The sequence below is a fragment of the Tiliqua scincoides genome, chromosome 2, assembly GCF_035046505.1.
Source record: "Tiliqua scincoides isolate rTilSci1 chromosome 2, rTilSci1.hap2, whole genome shotgun sequence".
In the NCBI taxonomy this organism is placed as follows: Eukaryota; Metazoa; Chordata; class Lepidosauria; order Squamata; family Scincidae; genus Tiliqua; species Tiliqua scincoides.
The window spans coordinates 15,967,051-15,989,507 of record NC_089822.1 but is presented as its reverse complement, the minus strand read 5'-3'; the positions used below and the strand labels follow the sequence as shown (position 1 = coordinate 15,989,507).

Below are 22,457 nucleotides of genomic sequence, written 5' to 3'. Positions count from 1 at the left end.
CTCTATGGGACTTACTTCAGAGTAGACATGCATAGGATTGGGCTCACAGGCTGCAATCCTACCCACACTTTTCTGAGAGTAAGTCCCATTGACCACAACAGGACTTACTTCAGAGTAGACATGCATAGGCTTGGGCTCACAGGCTGCAATCCTACCCACACTTTCCTGAGAGTAAGTCCCATTGACCACAATAGGACTTACTTCAGAGTAGATTCACTTGGTGGAACAGGACTGGCTCCCCCTTATTTAATTATTTTATTTTGATTTAATTATTTATAATTATTTATTTTAATTTGCTTGATGATGTCACTTCTGGCCATGACATCACTTCCAATGGGTCCTGGACAGATAGTCATTCTAAAAAGTGGTTCCCAGTGCTAAAAGTTTGAGAACTGCTGCAATAAGTGGTTAATAAGCTGACACAGGTGTGTGTGTGTGTGACTCTACAAGTTTTCAAAATCACTGAAACCAGAATTTGGAGGAAAAAGACCATCATGTTATATATCAATCAATGTGTAATTTCATGCAGAATGCAATGAAACAAACTACATTGAAATATCTGTGTATTAACAAAAGGTACAGCCAAAAAACCGGTGGGGGCAGGGCGATGGTGCATCACCATGCCCACCTGGGGCGTTGCCCCACCCATTACATGGGGTGACACACAGGCCTCCCACACCGGGTGACGAGAATCCTAGTGATGCCATTGCATCTGCTCTGAGCCTCTTACTGGTGTTTGTTGCATTGCATCTGGCCTCCCAATCCAAAAGTAACTGGCAATTACATCATCACCAGTTACTTCCAGTGGTACTTCCAAAAGGTGGACCATCTGAAGTGTTACGGCAGGGGACAAACATCAAGAAATATTGATGTACAGCAACTATAGAAACCTTCACTGCAAAATATGGTAAATCTTGACCATACTGTATCTGGAATTTAGTAAGAAGTGACGCGCGCGCGCGCACACACACACACACACACACAAAAGAAAGAAAGATTCACTATTGCTATTTGAGAGGTTCCTCAGAAATTATAGTTGTACTGTATTTCAAAACCTAATCCAGTGAACAAACTACAGTGGTGCCTCGCAAGACGAATGCCTCGCACACCGAAAAACTCGCAAGATGAAAGTGTTTTTGCGATTTTTTCTGGTGACTCGCAAGACGAATTTTTCTATGCCGTGCTTCACAAGACAAATTTTTTCTATGGCCGTGCTTTGCAAGACGAATTTTTAAAATTAAAAAGTTGAAGTTTTGTGCTTGAAATTTTTGAAATCCTCTGTACAGTAAGTATGCCTTTAAAGAGCACTTAATAAACACTTTGTAAACCAAATTTGACTTTGTTCTGACTTTTTTTGCCCATAGGAACGCATTAATTAAATTTCAATGCATTCCTATGGGAAACCGCGCTTCGCAAGACAAAATTTTCACAATACGAAATGACTCGCGGAACGAATTAATTTCGTCTTGCGAGGCACCACTATTCATCCATGTTCATTTTACAGCTATTATTAAGAACTACGAATTGTATCCCACTTTTTTTTATCCTAAGTTTGCACAGCAAACTACCCTCTGTAAAAAAAAATTTATAGTCATTAAAGTTTGAAAATAACCATACCAGTATTCGTTCAATCAGCATGTCATAATACTGTTCAGCAAGCTGTGGTCGACAAAGCACAAACCGACCAAGTAACTCCACGGCTGCTTCTCGTACACTAGTGGAATTATCCATCAACCGTCCATGGACACCACGTTGCATATCCAGCTAAAAGCAATAGGCAAAACACAAATGCAAAGTAAGAAAAACCTGATGTGAAGCTAGAAAAATGGAGGTATCATTACAGATTCCACCCCCTTTTACCCTGGCTAGTATGCTGGGGTCTACAGCAACAACCTCAGACAAACACTTCATGGCTTTTGTTCGAACAGCAATTGCATTTTCACCAAGCACGCGCAGAATCTAGCAAGAAAACAAAAGAAAATGCATTTTAACTGTTTTTGGAACCAAGGAGGCAATGTTTTTCAAACAAATTCGAAGAGAGAAAACATGCTAAAATGAAAAGAAAATTTTTAAAAACCATCTATCATATATGTAGTTTAACCAATGGGCCCACTGCAACACCCCTATTCATTCCTTCTGTAAACATGGCAAACAGACCCACACATTCTGATCTGGCTTAAGAGCCAAATCATTATTTGTGGTTGGCACTGCCTGTTGCCTTCCATCAAAGTTCTGTGGTACACACATGTAAGCACACAGACGCACAAGCTGGGGAGATATAACTAAAATCCCACTTTTAAAATATGCTGAAGGAGCATGGTGCACCAACCTAGCTACTGAAGTGGGTACATAAATCTACTCTTTGCGATGTCTAATAATGTCCTCTTATAATGGTATCATTTGAGAATGTGATAGTGCTGGATGTAGCTAGGAGGGGCTGGGATTCCATGCAAGTGACAGCAGATGTGCTACTCCAATGGTCTACAAAAGCCCCATAGCTTTTCCATGCTTGGACAGTGGCGTAGCTTGTACAAATAGGGATGCTGTCTCCCCTGTCCCTTCCATACTCAGGCAGATGCTCTAACAGTAACAACAGTATTTATGTCACATTTGTAATGAGAACTGTGCATACAGGCAAAGCACATGGGGATGTTCTACCACTATATTTTGAAAACATCTTTGCAGTTTAATCATGTCTGGTATAATTATATACAGGTGCAGCCTATTTATCCATGGATTTTTTATCTGAGGATTTGTCTCAATGCGAATGGGGCAGGGCAACTGAAAGTCACACACACCTTTGCCTCTTTTGCCCAGCACTGGCCTCTGCTCCATTTCCAGGCAGCCCAAAGCACTGCAAAAAGGCTTCGCCTCACCCAGGCAAGGAAATAGCCCTGAAGCCATGGAAGAGGTTCCCCTTGCCAAGGAACAATAACACTCTTGGAGCCCCTGAGCCAGGAAATAGGCTGAAGAGGGGAAGGGGGGGGGCAGAAAACCTCTGTAGCCAGTGCATGTGCAGCAAGGTGGAGCTCTCTCTCTCTCTCTCTCTCTCTCTCTCTCTCTCTCTCTCACTCACAGGTGCAGTAGCAACAGAGGAGATTGCTTTAAAAAACCCAGGGAGTGTTCACCGAATTCCCCCCCCCCCTTGCAGGCTCTCTTTGCTTCAGCCTATGGAAGCAAAACAATCCAGCAAGGCTACAATCCTAATCCTCTCCACACTTTCCTGGGAGTAAGCCCCACTGACTGGAATGGGACTTACTTCTGAGTAGAAATGCATAGGACCAGACTCTTAAAAGTTCAGCATCCCACCTGTGAAAGAAGCAGGGATAGCTGGCAATGGGGAGGGCTGAGTACAGAGGGGGAGGCAGGAGGGGGAAGAGAGGGGATTGCTTTAAAAAAAACCCAGGGAGTGTTTGCCAAATTCCCCCCCCCCCATGGTGCAGGCTCTCCTGCTCCAGCTGACACAAACAAAACGATCCACACTTTCCTGGGAGTAAGCTTCACTGACTACAGTGGGGCTTACTTCTGAGTAGGCAGGCATAGGACTAGACTCTTAAAAGCTCAGCATCCCACCTGTGAAAGAAGTGGGACAGCTGGCAACCGGAGGGCTGAGTACAGCGGAGGGGAGGGGATTGATAACAGCTGCTTTAGTTTCCTTCCATCTGGAACTGTCAGGCTGCAGCATATTTGCATAACTCTATGGAATTTAGCACAATGCGTTCTTTGTTAATCGCGCCGAGTCACAGAACGGAACTAACACGAATAAATAGGCTCCACCTGTATATACAGATAAATATTATTGGTGTTCTATAGGAATTTGAACATGTGTTTGTTTCAGCAAGCTTTTAGCTATTTTTGGAAGTTGGTTAGTTCTGTATTAGTTTTCTGTGATGTTGAGGTTTTATTTGTTTTTTTGGTTTTGACTGCAATGTATTTTCATTGCTGGTTATACTGAAATCATGACTGTAAGCTGCCTTAGGCTTCTTGTAAGAGAAGAAAAAGTGTGGTATGTATTTTTACATTTGGTATATTTAGAATAAGTGCACAATGCGTGAAGGATAAAAAGTGCATTTGTGATTGATACAGAAGTGTAGAAGCATGTAGTACTATTATGACCTACTGAAGAACCACAGTCAATGAAAAGGTATTGCACACTACCAGATAAATGTTTGGAACCAGAAAACCGACCACGTTTCATTTAGACTTCTGGCACCATTTACCTGAGTCAAATAAATATCAAAGCTCTGGGCAAACGGCCTCATAGAGGCCAAATAGCGAACGATCAAGCAAGCATCTTCATAGTCCACAGTATCAGAGTTCATCCTGTAACAAAGTTGCAGAACAGTGCTTAAAGATTTGTTTTCCCACAGAAAATGTCCGTGCATAAAAGCCAAAAGGTCATTTAATAAAGTGAACAATTAGTGAAACTTACTTTAATGTACTGAACTGAGAGGGTGCAATCCTAATGATGTTGCGAAGAAATTTTTTCCGGCTTTCTGCTCTGTGCATGATTTGTCCTGTTGTCTCAACTTCTTTTGCATGGTGTGTTCCTTCAGATGCATCTTCATCCTTTTGAGACTTCATTGCTTTCTCTGTCTCCATAGTTGTGTCCCGAAACCACTGGGCTATATAAAATTTCCGAGAAAACTGGTGTGGTAGGAGAGAATGCAGGGTAACAAAGGGGTGCGAGGGAAGAAGGAAAAGGTCAGAGCATGTTAAAGAAGAAACGTGCCAGATCATGTTGCAGTATTATTGATACTAGTAATAATTAGCATAAAATTAGTTCATTTAATAAAAATCCAATGTCAAGGACCAAAAGATCACCACATTTCAAGCCAATTGTGTTTTGAATTACATAGGTCTGATTTACCCAGTCCATATTGACACACACATTACAGTTTTTACAAACAAGCTCCTCTGCAGTTTACACTGAGAGGGTTTAAAATGATGAAGGAAAAGAATTACAGCTGATCCTCATTATCTGCAGGGAATCCATTCCTGGACCCCCCCCCCCCAAGATGCCGAAACCTGTGGATCTGGGCCAGAGGATCTCTGGATGCAACCGGAAGTGCCTTTCCAACACCTCCAGGGGGTGGTCTGAGAGCCTCAGAAAGCCTCCTAGACGCAACTGAAGGTGCATCCAGTTGCGTCTGGGAGGTCACACGGTGCCCTCCAGCATAGGTTCTGAACCCATGCCAAGTCAAATCCACAGATTCTGAACCCATGCATATACAGGTCCACCTGTATAGACACCTCATTTAGAGAAATATCCTCATTCTTGCACTGCTTGTTAAATGTGAGCTTTATAGGAGTAATACGGCCTTGTCTCTCCCTTCTGATAGTTCCTCCACCCACTAGAAAGTATGACCAACTGCACCAAAGAAAGCAGAGCCAGAACTCCAGCATATCTGCCATTTGTCTATAATATTTATTTGATTTTCTCTGTAAACCACTTTGTGATCTTTTTCATTGAAATACAATATGTAAGTATTATTCACCACCACCTTTTGATGGGAAAATATCCCTATGTACTCTTCTCCTTAACAGATGACAGAACAATAATGAAGATCCACTCTCCTGAACAATTTTAAGTTCCTAATGCTTTTCACTTCTGCTTATCCATAAGCAACATTACAAGAACTATGTTCATAACTCATCCATGCAAACACAAATCTTGATTCTTTTCCCCTTACAACACTGTATGGAGAGAAGGGAGGAAACTACTATTGACATGACATACTCTTTGCTGTTTCTTTTGATAAGAGGTGCATTCATTTTTGTGATAGTCATTTTTGTGACTATCACCAGTTTGAATCATAGCCATTTTTATGCTATTCTGTACTCATATAAATATAAGCAAACAGCTATCACTCCACTGGAAGAATGTGCACTTTTCCAACATGGAAACACACACCTCTCCACTTTCAACAATACCTGAACTGTGGGGAGAGGATCAACGTGACTCAATTCCTTGCAACTCTTTTTCATCATCCAAAATAGATCTAAACCAGGAGTGTGAAACATTACGCCTGCAGGCCAGATGCGGCCCTCAGAAGCTTTTTATCTCGTCGGAAGGCTTTCCCAGCACCACTATCAACTGCTGTCAGTTGCTGAGCCATTCAGAGGTGTTACTGCTGAGAGGGTGGTCTGTGTGAAAATTGGGCTCTCCCATATCTTGAAACTATGATCAAGCTTTGTATTTTTTCTCTTCTGTCACTTGCAGCTAATAAACTGAGAAAAAAGTGCTTATTTTTGGTCATGAACTGCTTAATGACATCACCTCCTGCTGATCCTCAGCAGGTATCATGAATGCTATTCAGCTTGTTGTATGAAACAAGTTTGACATCCCTGCTCTAAAGTTTGGAGCTTAGTTTCCTTTGAAAAGATTCAAAACTTGGGCAACTGTGTCACCAAAGTCACAGTTACAAATAGATTCCAAATCATATTCTTTATTTCCTCTCTTGATCTCTCTCTGGTGAAATGCTCTTTGCTACAGACTTGCATTCTGACAACTGAAACATACCACTAGCGATGCATCAGTCTCTGTATTTTCATCCAAATAGTCTAGCAATGCCTTTTGTAGCTGCTGGATTTCATCTTCTCCCCCTGAGACCTGTAGAATATAGCAATACACTTTAAGGCAATTCACACCATCTTTCCAATGTCAAAATCCGCATAAGCAAAGTTTTGCATTCTAAACATGCCTTAAGGTACTCAAAGCAGACAAAATAAAAAGAGACACGACAAGTTCTACAGAGATTCTAAAAAAGCCAGATTTAACAAAATTTCATACTCATGTTTTTCACATAATACAGAGAACAGATCTTTTTAAATATCCTGCCACAAGCAGTTCTTCAAAGTGGAAAACTTATGGGACTGACCAAAGTTTAAAAGGTAACACCTGTACTGTCAAATAAGAACAAAGGATACTATTACTTGGTAGAAATTCCATGTGAAATTACACCTTCAATATTTCACTGTCTCGCTCTCAAAAAAGTATTACCTCTTTGAACTGTATTTTCAGATGAAAGCAAAAACTCTACCTGCTTTATACTCTCAGCAGGTGAGATTCAGAAAACCCCTGGGTGCCTGCACCCAAAGCTCCCTGCCTTTTTACTTTCAACTGTAGTTCCTTTTACTGTGTTGGATATGCTCCAGAGGACTCCAACCTTCAAGAGAAACATTTGCTGGGTAGAGGGCTGGAGTGCATGTGCAGCTGTGAGGTTGCAGAAGTCCTGTTGTGCCTACATGATCCTCTGAATCCCAAATGGGAGAGGGGGGCTGATACTGCCAAGTATTAGTTTTTATTTACTGACAGAATCAAAACTTTTACAGTTTGGTTACATACTTGGTAGTACTCTACCACTTTCTTCAACACAGTTTCTGGAAAGTGATATATACAGACAACATAACCACTGGGAAACAGTTCAGATAATCTCAAATACAGAATGGAGGTACAAATTGGTACAGACTTTCAAAAAATTTCGAGAAGATGGCAAGAAAGCAGCAGCCATCTAGAGAGCATCACCAATTTGTACCAGTCAACTCAAACTCTGTCAGCAAAGTTACAAATGACACAATAAATTTTGTCACCAAAATTTCTGATAATTTCATTCTGTGTTTGAGATTATCTGAACTGTTTCCCAGTTGTTATGTTGCCCGTATTTAGGATGACAAATGGTGGACTGTCAATGTTGTTGAAGTCTCACCTGAACAAAATGACGCAATGATAAAATTTATGCATCCTCAAGGTCCTGCTCAGTCGTTATATTAGCCAGAAAGGCAAAACATTTGCTGGGTTCTAGAGCAACACCTCATTTGCATGCTCCCTGCTCCTTCAGTTACATTGCCTGGTTGACAATATCAATTTCCAGAAACTGTGTTGTAGGAAGTGGCTCGTAAATGCAACAGAATGTAAAAAAAAGATGGTTAACGGTTAAAATTGAACTGCAGACTTTGGCTTGGGAACCATATAAGATACCCAGTTTAGGCTTGGGAACCTAGGATAAGCAGCCCAATCATTGGCTTGGGAACCAGACAGATACCTACACAAGGCTTTGGAACCTTGACAAAGAAACCAAATGACAGGCTTGGGAACCTGGATGAAGAAACCCACCCGTGGTTGGTACTGCAGGGTAACTGGGCGTGGCCCCTACGGCAATGGGGTTACCAGTTCAAGTTCTTGAACTGGTAGTGACGATGTCACCATGGAATAGTTATAATGATGTGTATAAAAAAATTGTTTAAAAAAATCAGCATGACCTGAAAAATGACAGAATTGCATGTTGAAATATAGGCTGTTGCTATGGCAATGTCTCCCAACTTTGTTCCTATTTTTCAGGCACTGTTTGCCTGCGTTAGAAAATCAAACCCATTTTTCTGGGGGGTTTGAAACATGCACTTTCTGATGATATTAGTTTAAAAGCATTTCTAGAAGGTACTTTTTTGTAAAAGCAAGTTGAAAATACCCTATTTTTGGCCTTTTCACAAAAATCATCAACTTTACACTTAATTTGTAAACTAATGGAAAGAGCTAGGTGGCTGAAATTAAATATTTGAAAACAAGGTTAAGTTGGGATATTATGCACTAAATTTTACAATTATTACTTAATTATTGCTGGAGCTATTCAACATTAAACTTTGGATTTTTTTGGAGCACTGATTTTTTTGGCCAACTTTGCTGCAATTTTAACCACTTTGGACACACTCAACAAAGATTGCTATCAGTTTCATTAAATAGAGTGCAAAAAGTTGTATAAAGTAGCTAAGCTTCATTTGTTTTGAAAAAATAGCAAGGGAGATATGTCTCAAAGTTGTCAAAATCTCACAATCGTACTGAACATGGTCGCAGTATGAGGTCAAACAAATGGCTATATCTCCACAAGTATTCCACCAGCAAACCTAAAACTTTACCAAAGTTTGTTTGAGACATGTGGGACTCTACACACAAAATTTCATTAAAATCCATGATGGTCACGCAGGGCATTTTTCAAAAACTAGACCACTTGACATGGAATGACCCTCCAGCAAGTAGTACAAAAGAAGTAAACATTGTTTTTATCAACTCTTAAGATGTCATTTTTATAAAGATTGTTCAGAACAGAATGCTATTCCAAATATTTTATGAACAGAAGAGCTTTACTCAAACCTGTTTTAAAATTCGGGCTATAGATCCTTGATCCATTTTGCTAGAGACTGCGTCCTTTCTTAGTCGTGCTGCTACAGTTCCAAGGTAATCAAGCGATGCCACTCTCAAAGCCATCTCTGTAGATTTATTACTAAACTGATGAACCTTACAAAATAACACAGAAGTTAATCTCATATTCACTTTCCAAATGCTCATCACAAAATATTGTGATGAATATATTCCCCAATATATATTCCCCAATTGAAGAATGAAGTTGCAGATCTCTTGACTAAGGTATGCAACTTGTCCCTCAAAACAGCCATGGTGCCAGAAGATTGGAGGATAGCAAATGTCACGCCTATTTTTAAAAAGGGAAAGAGGGGGGACCCGGGAAACTATAGGCCGGTCAGCCTAACATCCATACCGGGTAAGATGGTGGAAAGCCTCATCAAAGATAGGATCTCAAAACACATAGACGAACAGGCCTTGCTGAGGGAGAGTAAGCATGGCTTCTGTAAGGGTAAGTCTTGCCTCACCAACCTTATAGAATTCTTTGAAAAGGTCAACAGGCATGTGGATGCGGGAGAACCCGTGGACATTATATACCTGGACTTTCAGAAGGCGTTTGACACGGTCCCTCACCAAAGGCTACTGAAAAAACTCCACAGTCAGGGAATTAGAGGACAGGTCCTCTCATGAATTGAGAACTGGTTGGAGGCCAGGAAGCAGAGAGCGGGTGTCAATGGGCAATTTTCACAATGGAGAGAGGTGAAAAGCGGTGTGCCCCAAGGATCTGTCCTGGGACCGGTGCTTTTCAACCTCTTCATAAATGACCTGGAGACAGGGTTGAGCAGTGAAGTGGCTAAGTTTGCAGACGACACCAAACCTTTCCGAGTGGTGAAGACCAGACGTGATTGTGAGGAGCTCCAGAAGGATCTCTCCAGACTGGCAGAATGGGCAGCAAAATGGCAGATGCGCTTCAATGTCAGTAAGTGTAAAGTCATGCACATTGGGGCAAAAAATCAAAACTTCACATATAGGCTGATGGGTTCTGAGCTGTCTGTGACAGATCAGGAGAGAGATCTTGGGGTGGTGGTGGACAGGTCGATGAAAGTATCAACCCAATGTGCGGCAGCAGTAAAGAAGGCCAATTCTATGCTTGGGATCATTAGGAAGGGTATTGAGAACAAAACGGCTAGTATTACAATGCCGTTGTACAAATCGATGGCAAGGCCACACCTGGAGTATTGTGTCCAGTTCTGGTCACCGCATCTCAAAAAAGACATAGTGGAAATGGAAAAGGTGCAAAAGAGAGCGACTAAGATGATTACGGGGCTGGGGCACCTTCCTTATGAGGAAAGGCTACGTCGTTTGGGCCTCTTCAGCCTAGAAAAGAGACGCCTGAGGGGGGACATGATTGAGACATACAAAATTATGCAGGGGATGGACAGAGTGGATAGGGAGATGCTCTTTACACTCTCACATAATACCAGAACCAGGGGACATCCACTAAAATTGAGTGTTGGGCGGGTTAGGACAGACAAAAGAAAATATTTCTTTACTCAGCGTGTGGTCGGTCTGTGGAACTCCTTGCCACAGGATGTGGTGCTGGCGTCTAGCCTAGATGCCTTTAAAAGGGAATTAGACAAATTTCTGGAGGAAAAATCCATTACAGGTTACAAGCCATGATGTATATGTGCAACCTCCTGATTTCAGAAATGGGCTATGTCAGATGCAAGGGAGGGCACCAGGATGCAGATCTCTTGTTATCTGGTGTGCTCCCTGGGGCATTTGGTGGGCCGCTGTGAGATACAGGAAGCTGGACTAGATGGGCCTATGGCCTGATCCATTGGGGCTGTTCTTATGTTCTTATGTTATTAATAGAAGCTCTGTAAGATTATTCAATACTTTTGTATAAATTTCCAGCCCTCAGTCCAAGCGCTTGCAGTAGGCACCTATTTGAATATAAACCAGCTGAAAAGTTTTGTCAGAAAAGATAAAAGCCTAAACATTGATATTGAACACAGTTTTGTTTCAAATAAGTGATATTTTTGTTACTTATATAGCATCATCAATGTATATGCGTTTATTTAAAAATTCCTCAGACTTTTCATAAGAACTCAAGGCAGCTTACAATGAATACAAACATATAGAACTTAAAATCAGTATAACTAGTACAACAAAAACAGCAAAGAGAGCTGAGGAAGAATTCAACCCAGACTGCTAAGAGAAAGTTATAAAAGATTTACAAAGGTCTGCCTAATTAGCTAGGCCTTCAGTACATGCTGAAAAAAATCTAATTGCCAGAAGCCCCTTGAATTGAACCCATAAATAAACTATCAACCTATGCAGCTGGAGTAACAGCAGCAGGACATGATGATAAAGATTTGTTTTACTTCTAAACCCTCACAGATACCATTTTTACCAGTTCAAATTTCCAAAAGGTCTTTCAAGGACAGTCATAAAGGATTGCAGCAATCCAACAGGTAACTAAGACATGGCCGATTGTGCCTAGGTCTGCTTAAGATAGAAAAATGCACAGCTGGCACACTTGCCAAAGCTGGGCAAATGGATTGTGTGCTACAGCTGTCACATAACCATCCAGGGACAACAGCATTCTCAAGCTACCAATCTGGTTCCTCAAAGGACCCCATCAAGAACAGCACAACACACCATCACTGTATCACAGTGGGTCTCCTAATGAGAACTACTTCCATTCCAGATTTAATTTCAGCTTGTTTGCCCTCATCCAGCTCTCGTGCTTCTAAATATCGATTCAGAACACCCACAGCTTCTCCAACACGGGAAGGAAGCTACAGCAATACCTTTTGACTTCATTATTTTGTTCTTCTAGCCCAGCGGTTTTCAAACTCTCAGGGAGAGTTTGAACCACTGTAAGTCTTGGTGGGGGTGGGGGGAAGGCAGCGACGCAATCCCCAGGAAAAGTGGCAATCGCTCCACTTTCACTTCTGATAAGCTGGGGAGCCCTGCAGACAGTTGTGCAGGGCTCCCCGCACTCCAGGACACCTGCTGCAGGGACTAGTGAGCGCATCCCAGTTCCTGCAGCCCCGCTAGCGACCCACTTAAGGGACCAGGGACCAGGGCCTTCAGGCCAGGGCGTCACAACGCCCCAGTTTGAAAACCACTGTTCTAGCTGTTTTAAATTATAACCATATTTCAAATTTCATCCATGTGCTTTCCCTCTTTCACCTGATTTCATCCAATCTTTTTCTTTTATTTAGGTTTTGCACACATGAGCATATGTTATATATTTTGTTATTTACATTTATCACCAGCCAAAATAAATCTGCAAGCTAAATACGGCTATGCTTGGACATTCATCCATTTTTATCTTTAATCCATGCTCTGGTTCTTAACCAGATGAAAGCTAAAGATATTGCTGTAGATGTATAACTGGGTGTTATTCTCATACTGGGGATGTCCCACCCCAGAACCTCAAATAACTCCCAATGGCTTCCATGTAGATGGAAAACAGCATGGCCGACAAGATGGAACTGTACAGTACAGAACATCAAAGGCTATGGTGTCAAGCAGAAGTTCCCAGAACCACTTTCTGCTACTGAGCCGCCATGCAAGGATTAAAAACACTGTAAAACAGTCAGCTTTTCAGCCCTCCAGACCCTGATTGGAGCTCGGCTCTAGTCAGGTTCGGAGGGCAACAGGTGCCCCACCTGTGGGTTTGGAGCCTACAGATATTCAAATCCAGTTACCAAATCCACGGATACCAAGGGCTGCCTGTACAAATACAAGACAAGTAAATGATAAGTGTAGCTCCAACAAAATATGTTAATGTGAAGTCTGAGTCATGATGAATGTGATTTATGCATGACATGCACTGTACATTGTTGTATTTCAGTTTGTTAACACCTTAGCACCACTACAGGTAAACCTCATTAACATCACCATCATCATTATTATTAAACATTTTAAACATTTTTAATATTATTATTAACATTAACATTTATATATTACTTTTCAACAAAAAAGTTCACAAAGCAGTTTACAGAGAAAAAAACTAATGGCTCCCTATCCCAAAAGGGCTCATAATCTATAAAGAAGCAAAAGAACACCAGCAGCCAGCCACTAGAAAAGATACTGCTGGGGTGAGGTGGGCCAGTTTCCCTGCTAAGAAGAGGAGTACCCACTTGAAGAAAGTGCATCTTACCCAGTTAGCAGGGGAACTTCGTGAATTTTTTTGTTGAAAAGTAGTATATAAATACTGTTAATAATAATGATTTATTTATAATTTTAAAAAAAACTTATGTTAATGTGGCATTTTGGTTGTTTTAAATATGGTCAATGATCCACCGTTGTTCAAACCCCAGAAAATATTTGCCTTAAAATCAATTAGTTCACGCACCCTATTAGTCCTTCTGGCCCAATTATCAAATACATCAATATGTACTGATAAAGGCCTTCACTTCTTATGTGTGAATATCAGGAAGGTATCCTTCACATTTATGAAAAGATTTGTATTACTGCTTCAAAATATTCAAGGGTCTTACCAACAATCTTCCCAATAAACTAAGCAGCAGTTCTGCAGCTGGCCATTCTGGTTTGTTGACTGTGGAAAGAAGGTCTTGAACGAAATTTTCAAAAAGAGGCCTATAATCCTCTTCCCCCTGCTTGCTACCACATCTGTTTGAAGAAAACAATGAAAATAAAGCACATGCAAGAATGAAGTAACATATCATTTCTAGTATATCAGTACAAACTAGTTAAACTATGTATATGCTGCCAAAAAATCAAACATCTCATATCAAATACATGATACTCATTGATATAATTTTTCCAAGCAATTATAGGGTTTTTAAAACATTAATTTTGCAGTAACTTTAAATAAAATCCTTAATTGGTGCCATCGTGCATTGTTAAGTTAGTGAGCAAGCAGAACAGCTTGCTTATAGCCAATATGTGACAGTACTGTGTATGGCAGTGTTTCTCAAACCGTAGGTCAGAATCCACTAGGTGGGTCACGAGCCAATTTCAGGTGGGACCCCATTCATTTCAATATTTAATTTTTAATATATTAGACTTGATGCTACTATGGTATGTGACTACATTTGGGGAAATGTTAGAGATCTGTATTTTTAACAGGCTACTCTATGTATATGGGACTTACTCCTGGGTAAGTGTGGATAGGATTGCAGCCTAGGATTGTTAAAACTCTTCCTGCTTGATGATGTCACCTGTGGTCATGACATCTATTCCTGTGGATCTTGACAGATTTTCACTCTAAAAAGTGGGTCCTTGTGCTAAATGTTTGAGAACCACTGGTGTACGGGATAATATTTTATATAGAAAGGACAAACTGAAACCTTTCACTTCTAAATAGTTGTGTTTTTTTTAATTTTAAAGATATTCTCTTAAGAGTACACTGAGATCAATAAGTCTTTTTCCCTAGTAAATATGCTTGGACTGTAGCCATACTCTCCCCAAAACAAGGGTGAAAAATACTATAATATCTGAGCTGTGCGAGATGCACTATTATTGACAGTCACTCTGTGGGGTGGTTACAAACTGTGACAGGAAACAGTGCATATACATAACAGGTCAGCTGAATTACAACGATTCCACTTTCTGAACAAGCAGGGAAGACTTTAGTCATATTGGAACATTATAAAACATGAAATATGCTGGTTTCAAATATGCTATGGACAGTCTACAGCAGTTATTTTCAACCAGTGTGCCATGGTACATTGGTGTGCTGTGAAGGGTCTGCAAGTGTGCCACAAAAGTTTGGGAGAGAGTCATTACCAGGGCCACGGGGGGATGTGAGCCCCCCAGGAGCAGCATGGTGTGCCTTGTCAACTGTCAAAAAAAGATGGTGTGCCTTGACAATTTTAGCGTCTTGTCAGTGTGCTGTGAGATGAAAAAGTTGAATATTGCTGGTCTACAGCTTTCAATTAATTTTTTCTTCAAATTTTTTTTTACAATGCTTTACATGCATGTTGTGCTGATCAAAAGCAGAGACTTTTGCTACGACAGCAGTGTTTCCAAACTGTGGGTTAGGATCCACCAGTGGGTCACAAGCTGATACTTTGGTGGGTCACGAAAAGTTTATGAAATATATATTTTTTAACTTTGCAAGAACCCTTTTCCAGTTTGCAGAAGAAAATAGTTAGCTGAAATGCTCACCTGTGGTATGAAGCAATCTTCATACCCCCAAATTAAAATATATATTTTTTATTTTCTCTGCAGTGCTGTAGATCAGGTATGAATCCAGTTTCAGTTTTTTGTCTGGCCTGGAAATCCCTAACTGCACATCTTACTCTCCAGTTCAACCTTCTGGGTACCCTAGAATGATTGCAAAGGTTTGGAGGAATAGTCCTTAGGGAGTTTCTAGGGATGATTGCAGACAGGATAAAAAAAGTCAGCTGGTTCTGTCCAGTTTGCTGGAATTCTAACATCTTTATTCTTCACTAACAGTCTGCATGTTTCCTCCAATCTCTGCATGTCTCATGAACCAAAAAGGTTAGTGAAGAAGCATACAAACTAGCCTGACCATTGGCACATGGGGTCAAGGTCCTAGGGAAACTCTTATGCCAATCTTTTTCACCCATTCACGCACAGTAGCTCATGAGCTGATCTTAAGATGATCAGAATTCAGAAAAATGTATGTCATCATCATGTTCTCCTTCTGCAAACAATAAATCTGACTATCATAATACAGAATTCATATACAAATGAATCAGAGCTAACAGAATATTTATCTTTGAGTTCTTATTGTATCCTAAATTTAGTTAGTCAAGACATATTGAGGACGTAATCCTATGCATTTTTATGCGAGTAATTCTCACTGAACAGACTGGCTTACTATTACAGACTGCAGTTGCAGTGCAAGTTCCATACAACACAAGGTTTTTCTTCACAATACTGCATTCAAAAGCATCATGTTCCATCTCCTATGGATAATTTACCATTTCTAAACAGCTCAAAACAAACCTTCAACTGTTTCTAGAGTTCAAAATCTGATTCTGTACAGCGCACTGATTACAACAAAACTACAACCTGTAAAACACAAGCAAGCTGACTTCTACTCACTTCTTGAGAAAAATGGAAAGGAAGTTTTGTGCTGTTCTCATGGCTGTTTCATAGGAGTTTGTAATGAGGACATCCTGATCCACCTAAAAAGGAACAAAGAATATACTTATTTCATTTACGCTGCAATTTATGAGACAGTGTATGCGATGTTCCTGCAAGATGAGAAGAAGCAAACTGGCAATCACTCTAAAGAATATGAATAAAGTGTCTTGATTTTGTAACTTAAAAACAGCTAATTCAACCAAATAACAGGTCTAAACAAGTATAAACATGACTACAAATGACCAAACTCCAAACCACTGTTGGTTATGATGCACAGGATTTGAGTGGCTATGCAGTTAAATAGGTGCCCCAAGGATCTGTCCTGGGACCAATACTTTTCAACTTGTTCATAAATGACCCAGAGATAGGGATAAGCAGTGAGGAGGACAAGTTTGCAGATAAACTTTTCTGGGCAGAGAAGACCGTAACAGATTGTGAAGAGCTCCAGAAGGATCTCTCCAAACTGGGAGAATGGGTAGCAAAATGGCAGATGCATTTCAATGCAAGTTAGTGTAAAATAATGCACACTGTGCAAAAAAATATCAAAACTTCACATATAGGATAATGTGTTCAGAGCTGTCTGCGACGGATCAGGAAAGAGATCTTGGGGTGCTGGTGGACTGCTCAATGAAAGTGCTGACACAGTGTGAAGCAGCGGTATAGAAGGCCAATTCCATGCTCAGGATAATTAATAAGGGGATTGAGAATAAAATGGCCAATCTTAATATGCCATTGAACAAATTGATGGAGATCTGGAGAATTGGGTCCAGTTCTGGTCACATCTCAAAAAGGACATCAAAGAATCAGAAAAGGTGCAAAGGAGAGCAACCGAAATGATTACTGGGCTGGGACACCTCCGTTATGAGGAAAGGTTACAGTGTTTGGAGCTCTTCAGTCTAAAGAAAAGGCTTCCGGGGGGATGGGGGGGACATGTTTTAAACATAAAATTATGCAGGGGATAGAGTGAATAGAAAGTTGTTCTTTTTCCTCTCACACAATACCAGAGCAAGGGGACATCCACTAAAATTGAGAGAGTTAGAATATTTCTTTACCCACTGTAATTAGACTGTGTAACTCCTTGCCACAAGATGCGGTGATGGCATCTGGCCTAGATGCCTTTAAAAGAGGACTGGAAAGATTTCTAGAAGAAAAGTCCATCACAGCTTACAAGACTTGATGGGTTTGTGCAACCTCCGGGTTCTAGAAATAGGCTACCTCAGAAGGCCAACTGCAAGGGAGTGGCAACAGGTTGCAGGTTTCTTCTTGTCTTGTGAGCATCTGGCCTGGATGCCTTTAAAAGGGAACTGGACAAATTTCTGGAGGAAAAATCCATTTCGGGTTACAAGACATGATGTGTATGTGCAACCTCCTGATTTTAGAAATGGGCTATGTCAGATGCAAGGGAGGGCACCAGGATGCAAATCTCTTGTTATCTGGTGTGCTGCCTGGGGCATTTGGTGGACCACTGTGAGATACAGGAAGCCAGACTAGATGGGCCTATGGCCTGATCCAGCAGGGCTGTTCTTATGAGCTCTCGGAGGCATCTGGTGGGCCACTGTGAGATACAGGAAGCTGAACTAGATGGGCATTTGGCCTGACCCAGCAAGACTCTTCTTATGTTGGTTCTGACCCACTTTCAGATCTGTTGCCTCCTTTCAGACTTCCTACTCTACTTTCTGTTATCTTGTCTATCCACTGTCTTCTTTTCTTCTCCTTCAGGTGCTGCCCTCAACTTTGCCTCTGCCTGTCACAACTAACTTTTAATCCATAACAGTCCCTTTGTAAGCCCAGAATTCAATGACCTCACACAATTAGGCAACCTAAACCTATACCAAATCTTAAACCAAACTTTTAAATATCACTTTGTATTAAGATGCTTACAATTTTCTTTCATGCCCCCCAAAGCAAGGAGAAACAATCACAATACAGTTGCAGTAAATAGCAACCATTCTTCCTCTAGGGCCCAATAACTAACTGATTAAAAAGATAAGTTTTCAATATTCCCTTAGACCAGGGGTGCCCAAACCCCGGCCCTGGGGCCACTTGCAGCCCTCGAGGCCTCTCAATGTGGCCCTCAAGGAGCCCCCAGCCTCCAATGAGCCTCTGGCCCTCCAGAGATTTGTTGGAGCCCACACTGGCCCGACACAACTGCTCTCAGTGTGAGGGTGACTGTTAGACCTCTCATGTGAGCTGTGGAATGAGGGCTCCCGCCACTGCTTGTTGTTTCACGTCTGTGATGCAGCTGCAGCAGCAGCAGCAGCAAAGGAAAGGCCTTTTATAGGCCTTGAGCTATTGCATGACCTTCATTCATTCATATAAGTTCATCTTTAATATATTCATTTATGTAAACTTATTCAAATTTATTCAAATTTTAAATGTAAATTAATTTTTTTCCCCCGAAACAGTGTCAGAGAGACTATGTGGCCCTCCTGCCAAAAACTTTGGACACCCCTGCCTTAGACCAAGAGAAAGAGGGACTCTCATACATCCTTGGTAGGGAGTTCCACATCTGAAGGTCTACTACAGGGCAGAAGGTCCTGTCCCACATACATGTCAACCTGATCTCATTTTAATGGATAGGTAGTCTTACACAGATACCAAAGGCCCAAACCATAGAGGACTTTAAATGAAAAGAAAGCAGCACCTTGAATTGGACCTGAAAACCAATGAGTACTCAGTATAACATCTGCTGGATAGGAGTAATATGCTCCCTCCCACAATATACTATCACCAGTCTGCACCAGTTCCAAAAACTCTTTAAGGGCAGCCCTATGAAGAATGCATTGCAGTGCAAGATGACCCAGGCACAGATTGCTAAGCTCAGGTCTGCTTTCTTCAAGAAATAATGAAGCTACTGTATCAGAAGAAGTTATGCAAATGACTTGTGGCTGCAGTAGGTGCCTGCCCCCTTTAGGAGAAGGGCTAGATCTTTGGGGCTAGAAGCACCCAAACTACGTACCTTTAAAGCACATCTTACCTTCTTATTTGATTCCTCTTCAGAATTAGAGTCCTTCTCACCTGACGGGAGATGCACAACACACTGAATAAGTTGTAGCACCAATGCAGTAACCATCTGAATATACATAGGTTCTCCGTCAGTATCACTGCTGTTCAATCTGTTGGGGGGAAAACAAACACACAACTAAGCTTTTTACTATTGTCAGTTATCAATCACAGCAAATGTTCAACTAGCTTTAACCATTCAGAATGAACTACAACTCATATATTAAAAGCAGCAGGACCTGCTGTTACATTCACATTACAGAACCAATTCCTCAAAATACACATAGCCAATAAGAGTTATCACTTTATATATGTTCATAGGTTTACATGGCCAGCAATAATCCAACAATTTAACAAACATTTATTCAGGTGAGAAGACCATGGTTGTGAAGAATTAGAATCCATGTTGTTACTGTGCCTAGACAGAACACGCTGCTAGACAGCAAGGCAGAAACAGCAGTTAAAAAAACTAGTACCCTCCAGGTGCTTAGTTATCACTTTATTTTGGATTGCAACACATTGGCAAAAATGCTTAAATTAGCATTATTATGAAATGCCTGCTGCCATTTGAATGATAATAAAAATTTTATTGCACACTTCCTCCAAAGAACTCAGGGTAAGTGTACATGGCTTTCATCACCTTAATAGGAGATAGGTTAGACTGTGAGGTGACAACTGCTTTAGGGTCACCCAGAGAACTTCATGGAAGAATGGTGATTTGAACCAGGATCTCTCCAGTCCCAAATCCAACAACGTAGCCAAAAAAACAACACTGTCTCTTTATTTATAGCCTATAAATTCCTATAAACTACCTATACAGTGGTTCCTAAACTGGTAGATCACGATCCACTAGCCAGGGAAGCATTAGTGTATGTTCCTTTATGGGGTGGGGCGGGGGGAAGAAGGCAACATAATCCCCAGGATCACACTGCTGCCAGAGACAAGAGGAGAGTTTGCACTTCCCTCCAGCATGTGCTAGAAACATGGGAGGTCTGGGGAGCCCTCTGTAGGGCACTTCAAGTTTTGTTGGGAAAAATGGAAGTGCCCATTTTTTGTTTCTTTATTACAGACTCTTTTTTACAGCCCTGGGAGGGCTCCCCAGACCCCCCAGGACTCCAGCGCTGGCTGAAGGTAAGTGAAAATACCCCATTCTGTTGCCGGCAGCAGCGTGATCCTGGGAATTGCATTGCTGCAATACCCCTGCCCCAGCAAATACTTACATGGTTTTCTCTTCCTAAAGAGGTCGTTGGGAACCACTAACCTATAAATTATAGGTAGTTAAACCATAGGGTTAACAGGCTTAAAGAAACCTGAGAAAAATGTCTGAAAGGTATTCTCCATCTGACATTTGGGATGTTTGGTTCCTCCCAGCAGCCACAGTGCTCAAATAGGCCAACTCCCTTGCAAGCAGTCACAAATTCGAGCATTACTGTTGTATATACAGGCAACGGGAATACGTTCTCAGATTCCCGTAGTTATGTGATTCCATCATTATATGAACATTTAGCCCCATCCAGTGGCTGAATGTGGTATAGTACCTGTAGTGTCTATAGTCAATAGGGCAATAAAATGAACTAAGTGAAATTTACAAGAATATAAAAGCAGTAGCCTATTAGACTGACTAGCATGTAAATACAGAAGGAATTGTAAGAGAGTGAATGGCAAGAACTGTAGTTTTTGTATAAGAACTTCTTTATTTCGTTAAACTGTTTAATAAGTTTGATTTGTTAAAAAAACCTTCTTTGCACAGTGCTTTTCTGTCTTTACTAGCTTCTTTGCATTGGTTTAGTTTTAACCATTTAACTTCTTACAGCCCAAGCCTCTGCACGTCTACTCAGTAGTAAGTCCCATTATATTCAATGGGGCTTACTCCTAGGGAAGTGTGGATAGGTTTGTAGCACTTGTCATTTAAGTTATTTAACCTTGATTTCCTCATTGAGCATGTTTTTAAACAGACATGCAGGCAGATTGGAGCTGCTCCATCCATCAGATCATTTAGCAGACACAGAGGAAAACTTTTAAAGACACACACACGCACACAAGCAAAAGGAATCATGATTTCCTCACTGATCAAGTTTTTAAACAGTCAGACGCTCATGCAGGCTAAGAAAACAAAATCTGAAAAAGCCATTGTTTAGTTCTGTACATTATTACCTGAAGTTTCTCAGACTTCTTTTGCTGGTTGGTAGTCTTGCAAGTGAAGTGAAAATTTCTTCTAGTATCAATTGCCTATGCTTTTCATATCTTGAGAAGACCTGTTCCAAAGAGTTCATGAAGTGGCTTTTAAAATATATTATGGTTGCTTATACTGATATTTCAAAATACAAAAATTTAACAAACACAGTTTCTTGGTTTCTTTTTTTAAAAACACAGTCTTTTTTCACCCACAGAACATCTATCAGCTGGATGAAAATGATTTCTTAAAATTAGATATAAATGAGATTGACAATTTTAAATATCTCTTTCTAAAATAAATTGGTTTGAAAACTAAACTAGATTCTAAAACTTAATTTCTTAAAACTGAAATTATGATCCTACTAAGTACTCATGAAAGGTTACGTTCCTTTGTAAAGAAAGGACCATCAGGAAAATGTCTTCACCAGTCACAGTACAAATGTACCATTCCTGTTCTTGAAACGGAGGGACAAGGACTGACAAGTCAGCACATTCAGCAATCCATCTGGGTGATGCCTGGTAAATAAGTGAACTCTGCAACTGCTCAGCATTAGTACTGCAACTGTAAATATATAGCCTACCTACCAATCAAACAACATGGACCTTCCATCTCATGGAGAATACTAATCTTGTCCCAAACTAAGGTGGAACCGTTACATGACAATAGAGAAGGAACAGACTAACAGCCCAATCCTGAGCTGCCCGGCTGCAGTGGTGCCAAAAATGGCTGCCGCCGCATTCAGTCCACTCTAGCTAGCCACTGGCGAATTCTCAGGAGAAGGGGACTTTTGTCCCTTCCACCGGATAGAGAGAGTAGCCACACAATGGGGCTGCTCAATTCTACGGCGACCCAGAGGTCGGTGTAAAATCAAGGGCCTCTGTGTCAGTCGGTGAGCCTTACAAGGAGGTTCTGGATCCGGTGAAGCAAAGCTCCACCGGTCTCACCTCTCTCCTGCCCCACTCCCTTCCCCCTGGAACGCCTCCTCCCCGCCCTCCCCAGAATACCTCCTCCCCACCCTCCCCCCAATGCCTCCACCTACCTGTC

General features: G+C 41.1%; 1 protein-coding gene across 3 annotated transcripts in view; it reads right to left on the bottom strand.

The window, feature by feature from the left end:
* The window catches only part of NIPBL (NIPBL cohesin loading factor), a 209,258-nt gene that overhangs the window by 32,971 nt on the left and 153,830 nt on the right, over positions 1-22,457 (bottom strand). For all 3 annotated transcript variants that reach the window (XM_066618315.1, XM_066618317.1, XM_066618316.1), the window contains 10 exons: positions 21,392-21,492; positions 19,212-19,350; positions 16,193-16,275; positions 13,654-13,786; positions 9,149-9,292; positions 6,524-6,613; positions 4,433-4,647; positions 4,221-4,323; positions 1,861-1,959; positions 1,618-1,764 (listed from right to left, as the gene is read on the bottom strand). In XM_066618315.1, coding sequence (XP_066474412.1) covers positions 1,618-1,764; positions 1,861-1,959; positions 4,221-4,323; positions 4,433-4,647; positions 6,524-6,613; positions 9,149-9,292; positions 13,654-13,786; positions 16,193-16,275; positions 19,212-19,350; positions 21,392-21,492 — 1,254 coding nt within the window. The remainder of the gene's footprint in view (positions 1-1,617; positions 1,765-1,860; positions 1,960-4,220; positions 4,324-4,432; positions 4,648-6,523; positions 6,614-9,148; positions 9,293-13,653; positions 13,787-16,192; positions 16,276-19,211; positions 19,351-21,391; positions 21,493-22,457) is intronic.